The sequence below is a fragment of the Perognathus longimembris genome, chromosome 2, assembly GCF_023159225.1.
Source record: "Perognathus longimembris pacificus isolate PPM17 chromosome 2, ASM2315922v1, whole genome shotgun sequence".
Classification (NCBI taxonomy): Eukaryota; Metazoa; Chordata; class Mammalia; order Rodentia; family Heteromyidae; genus Perognathus; species Perognathus longimembris.
The window spans coordinates 76,675,524-76,690,437 of record NC_063162.1 but is presented as its reverse complement, the minus strand read 5'-3'; the positions used below and the strand labels follow the sequence as shown (position 1 = coordinate 76,690,437).

General features: G+C 39.0%; 1 protein-coding gene across 4 annotated transcripts in view; it reads right to left on the bottom strand.

Annotated features, from left to right (window-relative positions):
* Window positions 1-14,914, bottom strand: part of Abca13 (ATP binding cassette subfamily A member 13) — a 403,566-nt gene that overhangs the window by 200,470 nt on the left and 188,182 nt on the right. For all 4 annotated transcript variants that reach the window (XM_048339554.1, XM_048339551.1, XM_048339552.1 and 1 more), the window contains 2 exons: window positions 7,857-8,014; window positions 6,359-6,589 (listed from right to left, as the gene is read on the bottom strand). In XM_048339554.1, the coding sequence (XP_048195511.1) occupies window positions 6,359-6,589; window positions 7,857-8,014 (389 nt within the window). The remainder of the gene's footprint in view (window positions 1-6,358; window positions 6,590-7,856; window positions 8,015-14,914) is intronic.

The following is a 14,914-nucleotide window of genomic DNA, read 5'->3' as shown; positions in this document are numbered from 1 at the left end:
TATATTTTTTTCAAAAACAGTAACATTGAATCCTTTAGTCAATGATTTGAACTCTTACAGGCAGATTTTTGTTACTTTGGGCTGTAATTTTTGTACTAAATAGAGAGAGTCAGTAATTGCAAAGCTTCCATTGGTAAACAACCCAGTGAACCTGACACCAGAATAGCCCATTACTCGAGACTGTAATGAAAAAGAATGTATCAGAAAGTTTCTAACACTCTATTGAGTTTAGGAAATGAAGCATCCATAGATCAATTTTAATACATTCTTTATCATCTGATACATATTTTCTAGCAAATTTTAAACTGCTATCTGGACTTCAAGATTAAATCCTTGCAAATTTTTAAATATCAAAAATAAGATAACTTGTTTTTATTTGTTCAATTTGTTCTATAATGTAATATTATTTTAAAAATCTTATTTTAAGTAAAATCATGAAAGGCTTTCCAACACAAATTATCAAAAAATATAATTAATTGGTGAGCATGATCAATGTACTTTTATGCAACTATGAAAATGTCACAATAAAGCCTATTTTAACAATAGTAAAAAAATGGAAGAGAGATAAGAGAGCATGAATATGATCAAAGTATATTATATGCATATTATATGCACTATATACTAATAAAACACATTTGAAAAAATAGTAAGTAAAAAAGGAAGATAGAAATAAAGCTTGAGCTACTTTATAGAAAGTTATTCGAGTGTCAGATAAAAATCTAACATCCCCTACCTGGGCATTGGTATCTTATGTCTTTAATCTTAGCTACTCATAAAGCTGAAATATGATCATTTTGGTTGAAAGCTAACCCACTAACCAGGGCAGGAAAGTCCATGAGACTATTTTTTTTTTTTCTTTTTTGGCCAGTCCTGGGGCTTGGACTCAGGGCCTGAGCACTGTCCCTGGCGTCTTCTTGCTCAAAGCTAGCACTCTGCCACTTGAGCCACAGCGCCACTTCTGGCCATTTTCTGTATATGTGGTGCTGGGGAATCGAACCCAGGGCCTCATGTATGGTGGCAAGCACCCTTGCCACTAGGCCATATCTCCAGCCCCTATGAGACTATTTTTAATTACCAAAAAAACACAAGTCCTAGAGTGCTAGCCATAAACACAAAAGCTCAGAGACAATGCCCAGGCCTTGAGTTCAAGCCCCAGGACTGGTGGGTGTGCACACATGCACACACACACACACACACACACACACACACAATCTCTAACATCCAGCCACATTTTTCACAACTTAAGAGAATGTTAGATTTCTGCAGTTGGTATGAAATGAAATATACATCTTCCTCCTCTTTCATGTTTTCTCTCATTAAAAACATATTGATTATAGTTGTCATATTTATTTTAATATCTTTGAATAGTTCTACAAAGAGGTTTTCATTCAACTTGTTCACGTATCCAAACTCCACCTCTCTCAAGTTTCCTAGTTATATTTTTAATGGTGTACACTGAATATTGTGACTGTTTCTATCTATCCATCATTCATTCCTTCTCCATTTGTCTACCCACAATTCCTAAAGTTCCTCCTCCCTCAGATATGCTTCATCTTCCTGGTATTCATCTTGTTAAGCTTTTTGTTCACTGTTTAAAGGAGTTACACCATGGAAACCCACCCTGAACATCCCATACTTTGGCCTATTTAATCATGTACCTATGCATTTGCTCCTGTGTTTTTATATATATATATATGGTTGTATTTTAGGGCTAACTTACACATCTGAGAAAAGAAACACAAGTGCCCTTGACCTATCGAATCCTGATTTTCTGTCATTTGTAATTAAATAGGGGCCACAAGCCAACTTGAATAGTTCAAACAGAAACTACACCTGGCTGATTTTTAAAGAAAAGGACTAGAAAATTGTTTTCGATCTTATCTTACATTTTTATTTCACTAGAATTAGCTCAGTCTCCTCAAGTCAAGGATCCACAAAACTGGTCACACGTGTCTTACTTTTATCCATTCATACAAATTGAATAAGCAAAATAGTATAAGAAATGATCATTTTAAATCTATAACACTAGCCTGAAAATATGTATAATTCAATGGAAATTGGCTTTAAATAAACTAATGCCTGTGGAAATTCTTTTCTTTCTTTATAGGGTAAATAAATTCAGCAGTTTGAGAATTCTTCACTTGGGGATTTATGTCTCTTTAATTTAAGAGGGCTTCATGATGTTAGTGTTTATGACAGCCCCGTGTCATCTCAGCATTGATTGCACTATCCATCTGTGGGGCTGGAAGGCAGCAGTTCACACCACCATATTCTGTATAAAGGACCTTGTCTGCCAGCATTAGACCCCAGCCATGGCAACACTCAAGGTGTCAGTTTGATAGGCTGTATCCTGGAGATGGTCAGCACGAGGCACCTTTTGGCTGAGATGCTGAAGAAATTGATGAGGTTGACCAAAGTTTAGTAAAATGATAACAATAGAATCTAGCTGAGGGGCAATATTAGCAAGAGGGAAAGTTCCTAAACTTTGACCACAATGTAATACAGTCTATACTCTTTCCTTTCCCACACAGTGATCAACATGTATGTAGTCTCTGATGACACTGTGTTGAGTCCTTCCATGATAGGATGTACAAAGGCACTGACAGCCATTCTCTCAATGAGGGACTCTGGGTTGAAAGATTTGCTGCTTGAGGAGAAAAGAGCAAGGGAACACTGAAAGGTGCAGAAGTTTCTCACCTTGAAAAGGAGGGAGGGACAGATTAGTGAAGAGGAAACACTGGAGGGAGGTGCTGTTACTAGATTAACATAGAATGCTGTCTCACTTTAGCCAAGAGAGAACCTAAGAATAGCAACCTTCAACTGCCATGTGGTTGTTAAGCAGCCAGGAATTCATGGAGAAATAGCTGGTTCTCATCTAGGCAGAAAAAGCACCAGAGATCCTAGACCAACATACTTTATAAGAAAGAAGGAAACAGCCAGGCATAGTGGCTCATGCCTACAATCCCAGCTACTTCAAGAAGCAATGATTAAGAACACTGAGGTTCATAACCTGGGTTAAAAATTAACAAGACTCAATCTCAACAACAACAACAACAAAAAAATTGTTGTCACAGCTACCTGGAAAGCGTAAGTAGGAGTTCAACCTGGGCAAAAACCATGAGACCTTACCTGAAAAATAAAGCAAAAAGGAGAAGGGGCAAGGCTCAAATGGTAGAGTGCTTGTCTAAGAAGATAGAAGCCCTGAATTGAAACTCTAGAAATCTCAAAAAAGAAAAAAGAAGGAAGGAAAGGTTGGAAAGAGGAAGGGAGAAGAAAGGAAGGGAGGGGAGGGAGGAGAAGGGAAGGGGAGGGAAAATAAGGGAAGCAGAGGGGAAGGGAAGGGAGAGGGAGAGAGGAAAAGAGAGAATTAACTATAAAACCTAATATGATATAAGCATAAAAGTAAATAATGTCCCCAATAAATGGTATCTTGTCAAATAAAATAGGAAGCCATGGCACACTAATGATATAATTTTTTAAAAAAAGAAGAGACTATAAACAACGCAACTAAAACATCTATTATGAATGATGAAGTTATGAAAATCATCACATGGCAAAAGCCTTAGTAATAATAATTCAGTCAAGGAGGGTACTGAGACTGGTGGGTTCAAAGAAGTAGATTTTGAAAAGTCTGAAAGTTTGTTCTCCAATAAATAAATAAAAGAATTAACTTGAAAGAAAACAACCCTATAGACACTTCTCCCCCTGGCTGATTGAATTTCTTCCCACCAGCATGGGTCAGGGCAATGAAGATGCCACATTGCTACTAAAACATTCCAGCCCCAAACTGCATAACCCAATCTTGTCACAAGGAAAGAGGCAGATTCTTATTGAGGTTTGCTGTGCAGAATGACTACTCTGTAATCTTGGAAAGTCCTGATGGTGTGGAAATCAAAGAGACAGGAATTCCAGAAGATGCTTATGATGGAATTGCATCTCTGCTTTGATAGAGGCAACCTCTGAATCAGTAAACTGGATAGCAATTATTTGTTTGTAGAAATGGTTCTCCAGAAGTAAAATTAAAAAAAAAATTTAAACAGGTCAAGCTCTACTCTGGACTTGATTTTCATCTGTGGCCCAAGTTCTATCTCTGATTGTTTTATAGAATAAGGGTTACAGATTCATGCTCCTGAACAACTGGCCTCTAGAACCCTTGAGGCACAAAGGGGCTCCATTCACCTGGGCTTAGCAAGCTGGAGAGAAGACGTTACCCATGCCACACAGGCACTCTAATCACCCTAAACCATCACTGACACTTCAGATTCATTAGAAGCACACTACTGAAATTCCCTATTCCTGAGTTATTTCAGAAAATTCTTTTTTCTTGGCTTCAGAGATAAACAAAAGGACTTCATATGCACAGCCAAGCTCTCCTTGCTCTCCCTGGTCCTCATGATTTCAAAGCAAACACCTTACTTAAGTCCAAGCACTACAGTAGAAATTTTAAATGCCTTAGTAAAAATTAAGGCACAATTTGATTTTAAATCTCAACTCCTGTGATTCATCAGAGTATATTTGGAGAATGTGATTTCTAAGGAATTTATTGTAATTTAAAGGAAAAATCTGGTTTCTAGTTACCAAAAGAGGGTCAAGAGAGGTCTTTGGGGGCTGGGGATATGGCCTAGTGGCGAGAGAGCTTGCCTCATATACATGAGGCCCTGGGTTCGATTCCCCAGCACCACATATACAGAAAACGGCCAGAAGTGGCGCTGTGGCTCAAGTGGCAGAGTGCTAGCCTTGAGCAAAAAGGAAGCCAGGGACAGTGCTCAGGCCCTGAGTCCAAGGCCCAGGACTGGCCAAAAAAAAAAAAAAGAGAGAGAGAGAGAGAGAGGTCTTTGGCAGGTACTTCCAGCAGCAGAAAAGCAACCAGGCAAAATGCAGATGAAGAAATGTGGAGACCACAAGCTGGGGGCTCTAACAGCCACCTGAACCACAGGTCACAGTGATATAAGTAAGGAAAGTTGGGGCTACTCCGGTGAAGAGACAAAACTGGCTGGAAGAGATGTTTTATAGACTACACCAAATAAAAGAAAATTCTTTAAAGGCACTTGCTTTTCTCCCAGTTTAAGATGCCTTTGTCAAACAGGGCTGAATTTTCACTTTCATATTTTGTCAAATCTCATATACATTTTGCATGCATCATTTCTTTTGCCTATTTTGTCCTTAAGACAGATAGCTTTTTTAAAGCATCTGTGAGTGAGAGAGAGAGAAAAGGAGATATATGAGATTCAACAAATCAATATTTATTTAGGACCTATTATGTGCAAAGCACGTACTAAATGTAGAAGGTGGGAATTACTGGAAGAAATTGGAGAAACACATATTACATCTCCAGAGTAATTGGGCAACTGGTTCTATTACTTCTCCTGGAGTTGTTATTGAAGTTACTTACAGCAAGGGCATGAATCCAGGACAAAGAAAAACACAATTTTCAGAAGCAAATTACAAGGGGTGGTTATTTCTTCAAGGAAGTAGTAGAAGAGCATTTTTCTTATAGTGGTGGTTCCATAACTCTGGCATTTGTCGAATCCATTAAGTGCATTCTACTGTATGTAAATAAATCTTTTTTTTTAATAGAAAAGAAGGCAAAGAGGAGGAAGTGGAGGAAATTTCCAAAAGGATGGAAACATGGATGAGTAACAAAAAAAGTCAATATTTTGGAGTAAAAAGTGAATACTAAACAGAAATAGAGATTTAAAACAATAGCACAGAATGAAGTTAAAATTACAAAGAAACACCTAATCTGACATGTAATACAACTGTGTTTAATCTACATGCACCAAAAAAAAAATCACATGAATGTGATACTCTTTTTTCCAGCGTTTTGGCTGCAAATGACCATGTGTTAAATCAAACCACTGACAGTGATAACTGAGGATTAGTGAAGGGGGCTGCCATGTACCTACTGATCACAGAAAGGGATGTGAATGGATACTCATGCCCACATTCATTCTAAAACACAACTCATCTTCAGACTAGATCCTCCTACATCTATCTGTTGATCCAGAGAGGCTCAGCACTCTGGACAGAAGTCCATGGTGGGCATCAAAGAAGGAAGAACCACAACTGGCTAACCAGCCACTACTGAAAATTGTTTGGATATCTGAGACAGCTAGGTTAATCACACCAAAGTTCTCATACAATTATGAATGTTTTTTAACCTAAAACAATAATCCCCTTCCAGATGTGTTGAATTCAGGCTTTTTTATTTCCTCTGTGCCTGCTACTAATGAGAACTCAGAGATCAATAAAAATGCAATGTTTTCCATTCCCTCCCTTTAACCATATCTCCTCACTGAGTGCACACTGGTCAATAAAAACATCAATCCTGTAAACATGCTTTCATAACTCTTAGTACCTGTTCCAAGGTGGTGTCCGAGATCCCATACCCTGTCAAGTGTAAGTGCTGTAAGTTCTGATCCAAAGCCTGGAAGAGTCCCTTGAAGCAGGTCTTGTCTGCAGCCTCAGGGATGGTGTAGGTCAGCTCCCCCCCACTGCTGTCTTTGAGAAATGCTTGTGGAACATACACCTGTATCAAGGATGTAATGCGAGCTACATCCTTGGCATCATGGGCCTCTAGAACAGAGCACTAGAGAAAAGAAAACACAAAATGAGAAACCTATATGCAAACTCAATCCAAACTTAGTCAGTTAGATGATTTCATGTATGATCCTAGGCCTATTGACTCAAAATTCCTCATTATACAGAATACTTCATGGAAATAGTAAGCACTTCAGTAATACATGATATGCTTTCTCTTGCCCATTTCTCTTAAAAAATACAAATCTATGATGATAAACTTGAAAAGCCCAGAACTCCATGCCCATCATGGTTACACTGCATCCAGCCTCCCGCAATCTGGGCTCCTGAGATGGCCTCCATACCCCACACTCACTGAAGGAATCACAAAGAGAGCATCTCCTAGCATTTGGAGTTCACAAAACATAATTTTCTTTTTTTTTTTTTTGGCCAGTCGTGGGCCTTGGACTCAGGGCCTGGGCACTGTCCCTGGCTTCTTCCCGCTCAAGGCTAGCACTCTGCCACTTGAGCCACAGCGCCGCTTCTGGCCGTTTTCTGTATATGTGGTGCTGGGGAATCGAACCTAGGGCCTCATGTATCCGAGGCAGGCACTCTTGCCACTAGGCTATATCCCCAGCCACATAATTTTCTTAAAAGCAAGAAAAGGTTCACAGACAAAGAGGCAAGAACTCCTTTCAGGATAGTAGGACATTCACCACTAGAGAGAAGGTAAACAGAAAGAATAGTTCAGGCTCCCAAATAGCAAAGATTTCTGCCATAAGCCATCAGTGCTTAGCTTAAGGTCAGATTTTTTTGAGGCTCACTAAAAAGCAGACACATAATCTTCAACAGATGGAAAGTGACCCCTTGCATAGCTTCTGAATCCAACCTCAAAGCCATCAAAGCAACTTATCTCCATGAACACCAAAAAATGATCCATGAAAGTGTGACAGAGATTTGGTCTTTGGGGTTGTCTCTTACTCTAGGACTTCACTGCTATGCTTCTGCTTTATGGCAGAATACAGTATCATTGTCAAAATAAAAGTTTCTTGAATAGGCAAACCACCATGATGGCTTTCTTCCCACAGTTCCTGGGGCATATCAAGTATTTGTAACCCCTCTATATTTCCTTCTAATAAAAAAGCACTATCCTTCATAGAAGCTAGCTCCTATAGCTCAGCCCTGGAAGAGAGGGGGCCCACTTTGCCACCTGGCCATTATTCACAAAAAAAAAACTTCATTGAAAGCTTAATTTTAGACAATAGTCACAATTTGTTTGCTATGTACTAGATAGAACAGAGGCTTTCTCAAAGAAACAAAGGAGTCATATTTCTTACTTGTTTTGTCAGGGTCAGGCTGAGCCCCTGGCTGTACGCCTCCTTCAAGCAGAGAGGAGGCCCACAACACCTGAGCCTCCCTTGCTGGAGGATGGCCACACAGTCACTAAGAAGCTCAGCTTCATCCAGGTGGTGGGTGGTAAAGATGATGGTTCGACCTGCATTCAAGCAGAGAGCAGATCAACACTAGCATGTCAAAGGCCCTTAGGTGAATCATCCATCATTCTTGTCATGGAAAATGAGTTGCAGTTAAAAGACAGCCACCCAAATGGGCACTGTGGGAAAGATTCAACCAAAGCCATTTTACAAATTGGTGTCCTTTCTTCTTCTAGAGTTGCCCCAAAGTCAAGAGTATCATGTTTTTGCAAGTCCTCTATCCCTTCTTCCATGAGGGAATAATTGCCATGACCTAAGGACAACACTGAAGTTCAATGCACAAAATCACTGGGTCCAGCAACTTTGATGTCAACAATTTTGATCACTGCATGGACGTAAAGATGTGTATGTGTGTAGGATTGTTATACACATACGTATATATAATATAATATATTATATAATATATATTACATATGATGGTATTATATGTAGATGTATTATGCATTACATGTTATATTGAATATATAATCTAGGTGAGGCATCTTTCTCTTATCAGATGACAATTCCTATGTACTTACTTAAGAAGAAACTATATTCTATAAGAAGTACATGCATTTTTAAGTCCTATGTAAAGATAGAGATGTCTGAAACAGTCATAGTGGTGCTTTATGGAGATCCTTTGAGATCCTTTGGAATTGCATTTTCATATATCAGGTGTAGTAGGATTGAGATGTGCATGCTTTCCCTGAAAAAGCTCAGAACAGCTTCAAACCATAGACTGTGAGTTATTGGATACAGATGGATAAGCCAGGGATGGTGTAACTGAAGCTACAGACCTTCCCAGGAGGAGAGTTCCTGAACCCAGAAAATAAGGCTACTTATTGCAGAAGCAAATGTCCACCTCCTACGTGTACTCTATGAATTCTAGCAACTTCTCAACTTTATTACCTTTATTCTCTTTCCTTGGGGAAAAAAAGTCTTGGCTTTACCTTAAAACAAGAAGCCAGAAAAGCTAAAGGCATGTGAGAGAAGGTGTGAGATATGACTCTCAGCTTCTATTCTCCCCAGTGGCTTAGACAGAGCCCTCCATTCAACTGTTCCATCCAAGAGAATAAACATATTCATTGATTATAATTGCAGAAGCAAATCTTGGAAGACAAAAGGCTGAGGACATGTTTATAACTTTGCTCGATTTTGTATTTTTCAATATAAAAATATTAAAAGACAAGGAGTCGTCTTAATTTCATTCTTAAAATCCTGTCTAGAAATAAACCATGAAATACAGATCCAATAGCGGTGCTATAAATAAGTCCCAAAGGCCAAGCACAACTTCTTGGATGTTAAGAAAATGTGCTCACAGACCCAAAGAAACATGAACTCTATGTTTTCCCTCATAGGGAATAATTAGTACATCTCTAGGATAGACATAGCAGAAGATCGCAATAGTTCAATAGCTATGCCCATATGCAAACATAAAATATTGCTAAGTGAGATGAACTCCATGTTATGGAAATAAATGGTATATCATTGTTGTAGTTAATTTCAACATGCCATGTGAAACTGTACCTTTTTCTTCTCTTGTATTCCCTTCCTGTGGTTTTACTCCTGCTATTACTGTAACTGATCTTAGTACCCCGGACACTGTATATGCATGTATTAGAACTAGGGAAGGGAAAGGGAATACCAAAATCGAGAGACAAAGGATAAAATGATAAACCATTACAATAGCGATACTTACAAAACCAACTGGTGTAAACCAACCATACAACTCATGGGGGGTAGGGAACTGGGGAGGTAGGGGAGGGGGGAAAATGAGGGAGGAGGTAACAAGTTGGATAAGAAATGTACTTGCTTTACATATGAAACTGTAACCCCTCTGTACTTCATTTTGACGATAAAGAAGAAAAAAAAAAGATACCCACAACCAAAAGAGAAAAAGAGAGAGACAGAGACAGACAAAGAAAGAAAGAAAGAAAGAAAGAAAGAAAGAAAGAAAGAAAGAAAGAAAGAAAGAAAGAAAGAAAGAGAAAGGAAGGAAGAAAGAAAGAGAAAGAAAGAAAGAAAGAAAGAAAGAAAGAAAGAAAGAAAGAAAGAAAGAAAGAAAGAAAGAAAGGAAGGAAGGAAGGAAGAAAGAAAGAAAGAAAGGAAGAAAGAAAGAAAGAAAGGAAGAAAGGAAGGAAGGAAGGAAGGAAGGAAGGAAGAAGAAAGAAAGAAAGAAAGAAAGAAAGAAAGAAAGAAAGAAAGAAAGAAAGAAAGAACGATAATGTGCTCAGTCACTAATCTGGAATAAGAGGTAGGTTAAGGTCTTTCGCCAGCACTCCCATGAGGTCCAGGTGGTATGTTCCCTTGCAATGAGGCAGTATAAAAATGAAAGTCCACTTGAATCCCAAGAAAAGAAGAGCGTAGAGGGGTTGGGCCCTAGGCTGAGGGGTGGGATGAAGAATGCAGAGGTATTAGTGACATGGTACAGAATTTCATACATGCAATATTAATAAGGTCTGGAGATCTATTATATAGCATGGTGACTACAGTTAATAATACACAGTATACATGAAAACTTTTTTTTTTTTTTTTTTTTTTTGGCCAGTCCTGGGCCTTGGACTCAGGGCCTGAGCACTGTCCCTGGCTTCTTCCCGCTCAAGGCTAGCACTCCGCCACTTGAGCCACAGCGCCGCTTCTGGCCGTTTTCTGTATATGTGGTGCTGGGGAATCGAACCTAGGGCCTTGTGTATCCGTGGCAGGCACTCTTGCCACTAGGCTATATCCCCAGCCCTCATGAAAACTTTTAAAAGATTAACGCTTAAGTGTTCTTAGCACACACTTATGAGTGTGTTTGTGACATAGTAGAGATGTTAACTAGATCAAGTAAATCATTTTGTGATGTGTACATGCATCAAAATGCAATGCCATATGCCACCAATCTATACAGCTTTCATTTGTCAGTTATACTTTAATGAAGTTAGAGAAACAAGTCAATAAATTTTTTTAAATCTCCAAAGAATTTACGTTTAGGTCAGAGATGATTGATCTCTGATATTTTTATAGTAAAATTTAAAGAAACCCGAGACTCATCCTAAACTTTGAAGGCCAATTATACAATCTCCATTTCCCCCAAGAGGTTTCTATTTAGCTTGTATAGTATACCATGTTCCTCCCAAAGTTATACCTCTCATATTTATCTTTTCATATCTATTTTAATAATGACACACTTTATTATGGATCATGCACCAACATACTGGGTATTGTTGAGCTATGTACTTTCCTATATAGCCTATTTACTTCCTGCAAAATGCCCTGAGATGGAGATGCAATTATCTCCATTTGAAAAAACAAAAACAAAAAAAAAACAAGAAATGTATTCACTACTTAATGTATATAACTGTAACCCTCTGTGCTTCACCTTGTGAAAAAAAACAAAGCAGAGAAAAAGAAAAGAGAGAACAGAAAGAAGAAAAAGAGAAGAGGAGAAGAGAGGGAAGGGGATAGTGGATGAGAAAGAAGAGAGAGGGGAGGAGGGATGGGGAGGAGAAGCAAAAGAAGCTGGAAGAATCAAGTAATCTGACCATTTCTTTAGGGTCACACAGGAAATATAGAGAAAATCCAGAATTTGGTACAGGAGCTTAGTTATGATGTGCCAGTTTGAACTCGTGTCTTTCAGTTTCTTTGTTGATTTTCATGGGTGACTGGGAAGTATGATTACAGAGCTGATCAAGAGCTCCTGTGGGCATGGTGGTGCATGCCTAGGATTTTAGTACTCAGGATGCTGAGACTGCAGGATCCTGAGTTCAAGGACAGATTGGATTTCAAAAGCAAGTCTAGTGTACCCCTCTCCCTGTTGCTCTTGGGTCTACCATTTATGTCTTTGTGTATGGAACTTTTTTGGCCCATCCTGGGGCTTGAATCTGGGTCTGGGCACGCTCCCTGAGCTTTTGTACTCCAGGCCAGGGCTTTTAGCTCTTGAGCCACAGCTCCACTCTGGCTTTATGTGGTTAACTGGAAACAAAAGTCTCATGGACTTTTCTCCCTGGGCTGGCTGCAAACCACAATCCTCAGGCCTCAGCCTTCTGAGTAGCTAGAATCACAGGCATCAGACACTGGTGCCCAGCATTAGATAGAATTTTTTAATAAATTAGGATCCTAATCTGGGCTATTTAATGAGACTTAAACTGAAACAAACAAACAAAAATAAGTAAGAAAAACACATGAAATTCCTGGTGGATAAAGCACCAAATACATTGGTGTTGTGATGGAAGCAACTCTTTCAACTTAGTGGCTAATATTTGGGTGTTTTTATTTTAAGTCTTAGATCTTACTCAAAAAGCACTATCAGTTGTTTTAAGCCTGGAGCTGTTCACAGAAATAGCTATATATTTTGATTTTTGAAGGTATATTTTCCTTTTAGTATTTCCTATCTAATCCAGTTACATCTTATTGATTTTGAACTTCAATCAATGCAAGGACAATTCCAAGAGTCCTCCAAAGACAAAAAAGTAAATTATTGCTAAACAACAAGGGATAGTGAAGAAACACCTAATTTGTTACAACAGAATCTGAAGAAAGCTGACATTTTGTCAGATTTGCACTATTTCCTGTCAAAACTAACCTTTAAGCTGATTACTCAAGCATTCTGTCACCTAAACCTTTATAGGTTCATCACTGACTTAAAATAAGCAAGAGGATTAGAATCACAGCATTTAATTCATTCAGTTTATGGATGCAGAGTGGCATAATATATCTGCCTGTCTTTCATCTCTTTTCTCTCCGAGGCCCTACACAGGATACATTAAAATATTAGTGTACTCTAAATTAGCTTGATCTCAAAATGCAACCAGTTCCTTTAAGTGGGATTAAGGATCTTGCAAAGAAACTTCACATGTTGTCATTTCTGCTCCTTCTACCTGTGTCACCAAAGGACACTTAGGTAAATGGAATAGGAAGACTTAGGGAAGGGTGCAGAACCCAAATGAATCACAGGAACCTCCAAAGGAGTATTCCCTAGTTCTGTCCACCTGGTGATACACATTCCTAAATCTGTCAGATAGCTCCAGTCCCAAAGCCTACAAACCTGGGGAATTGCGAGAATACCAGCCTTTGATGCTAAATTGGGCTCCAGGACCTCATGAACCCTAAGCCAGCACCATCCATGTGACTCTCATGCTCCTCATGCAACTGCCCAGCCCAAGTCACAGTCCATAATAGGACAATTTGTTCAATTTCCCTGGTTGCTTCTCTGTTTCTTCTATAATTTCTCAAAACTTGTGAGGTAGAAATGCAAAACTGTTCCTTTATGCTATCTTTATGTTAGACTTCTCCTTCCTCATTCTAGCCTATGGATAGACTTTAGTAACAGACTGGATCATCTCTTCTACTGCAAGAATATAATAATCTGAATTTTCTGCACTTAGGACAAGGTCTTTCTTATTTGTTTGGGTGTTTTGTTCCTCTTTGCTTTTCTTCACTAGCAAATTCTCATAGAGCCTCAGGGAACTGAAGATTTCAGGCCAAGTCTAAAACAAAACAAGACAAAAGTCTTATGCTCAAAATGCAAAAGAAATAAGGCAAAATATTTTATAAGATGCCTTATTAATACTAGTTCTATTGCTTCTGCTCATATTTACCAGCACCAGCAATGGTGTCCACAAAATTTTTTTCCAGACAAGAATGTTTCTATAAAAATATATTTTCCTTGCTGTCTGGACTGTGGGAAGTCAGAATGTATAAATGAATAGCTGCCCAGCCAGGACTCTTGATTGTAGTAAATAATAATGAAGAAGAGGAATAGGCACTGTCTAGGTCAGACATGTGACTTTCCTCCTCCACATAACAAACTTTTTCTACAGGTGTGAACCAATCATACTCCCATCTCCCCAGGCCTCACATTTGTCATCTGAGGAAAGAAGCTGCCATAGTTAGGATCTGGTGTACCCCAAACGGCCATATTCTTAGTTGCCAGTAGGTAGTGCTATCAGGTGGTGGCTTCTTTACCGCGTAGTTTCCTATTAGACGGAAGTTAGGTCAATGATATGCCCCTGAAGGGGATACTGGGACTTCAGCCCTGAATATTGGGACTTCGGCCCTTCCTGTCTCTCTCTTTGCTTCCTCCTATTTATGAAGTGAACATCATTCTCCCACATAATGTACTGTGTTACCACAAGCCCAAAGTAACCTACCATGATCTCTGCAACCTCTGAAATCACAAAGTCCACCTCAACTTTTTCTCTTTAGAAGTAGATTTTTGTTTTATTTGTTTTGTTTTCGTTGCCAGTCCTGGGGCATGGACTCAGGGCCTGAGCACTGTCTCTGGCTTCTTTTTGCTCAAGGCTAGTACTCTACCTCTTGAGCCACAGCTCCACTTCCGGCTTTTTTCTGTATATGTGGTGCTGAGGAATCGAACCCCGGGCTTCATGTATACGAGGCTAGCACTTTACCACTAGGCCATATTCCCAGCCCCTAGAAGTCAATTTTTCCCAAGTCTTAATCAAAGCAAAATAAAGCTGACTAACCCAGGAGGGTTCTTCCTAGATGATCTCCAAATGCCTCTTCTAGTAGCCTGTTTCCATAATGGAACACAATGAGGACAAAGACAATTGTAAGTGATATCATCTAAAAGAATGTATATTGATAGTGTTCCTGCTAATACCAAGTTAATGAATCAAACACAATCCAGGCCATTCTGAACATTGTAAATATACTATCTTCAAATATGCCTTATAATCTTCTGGGAACTTTGCTTTGAAAAAGATAAGATTAGACTGACTTGGCACTTTACATACAATTGCCAACCTTGTATGTGTGTGTGTGCCAATATTCAGGCTTGAACTCAGGGACTGGGCACTGTCCCGTAGCTCTTTTGCTATTTAGTTCTACAAATGGAGCCACAATTCCATTTCTGGCTTTTTAGTGGTTAACTGTTAGTAACATTCTCATGTACTTTCATCCCCAGGCTGTCATCAAACCAAAAT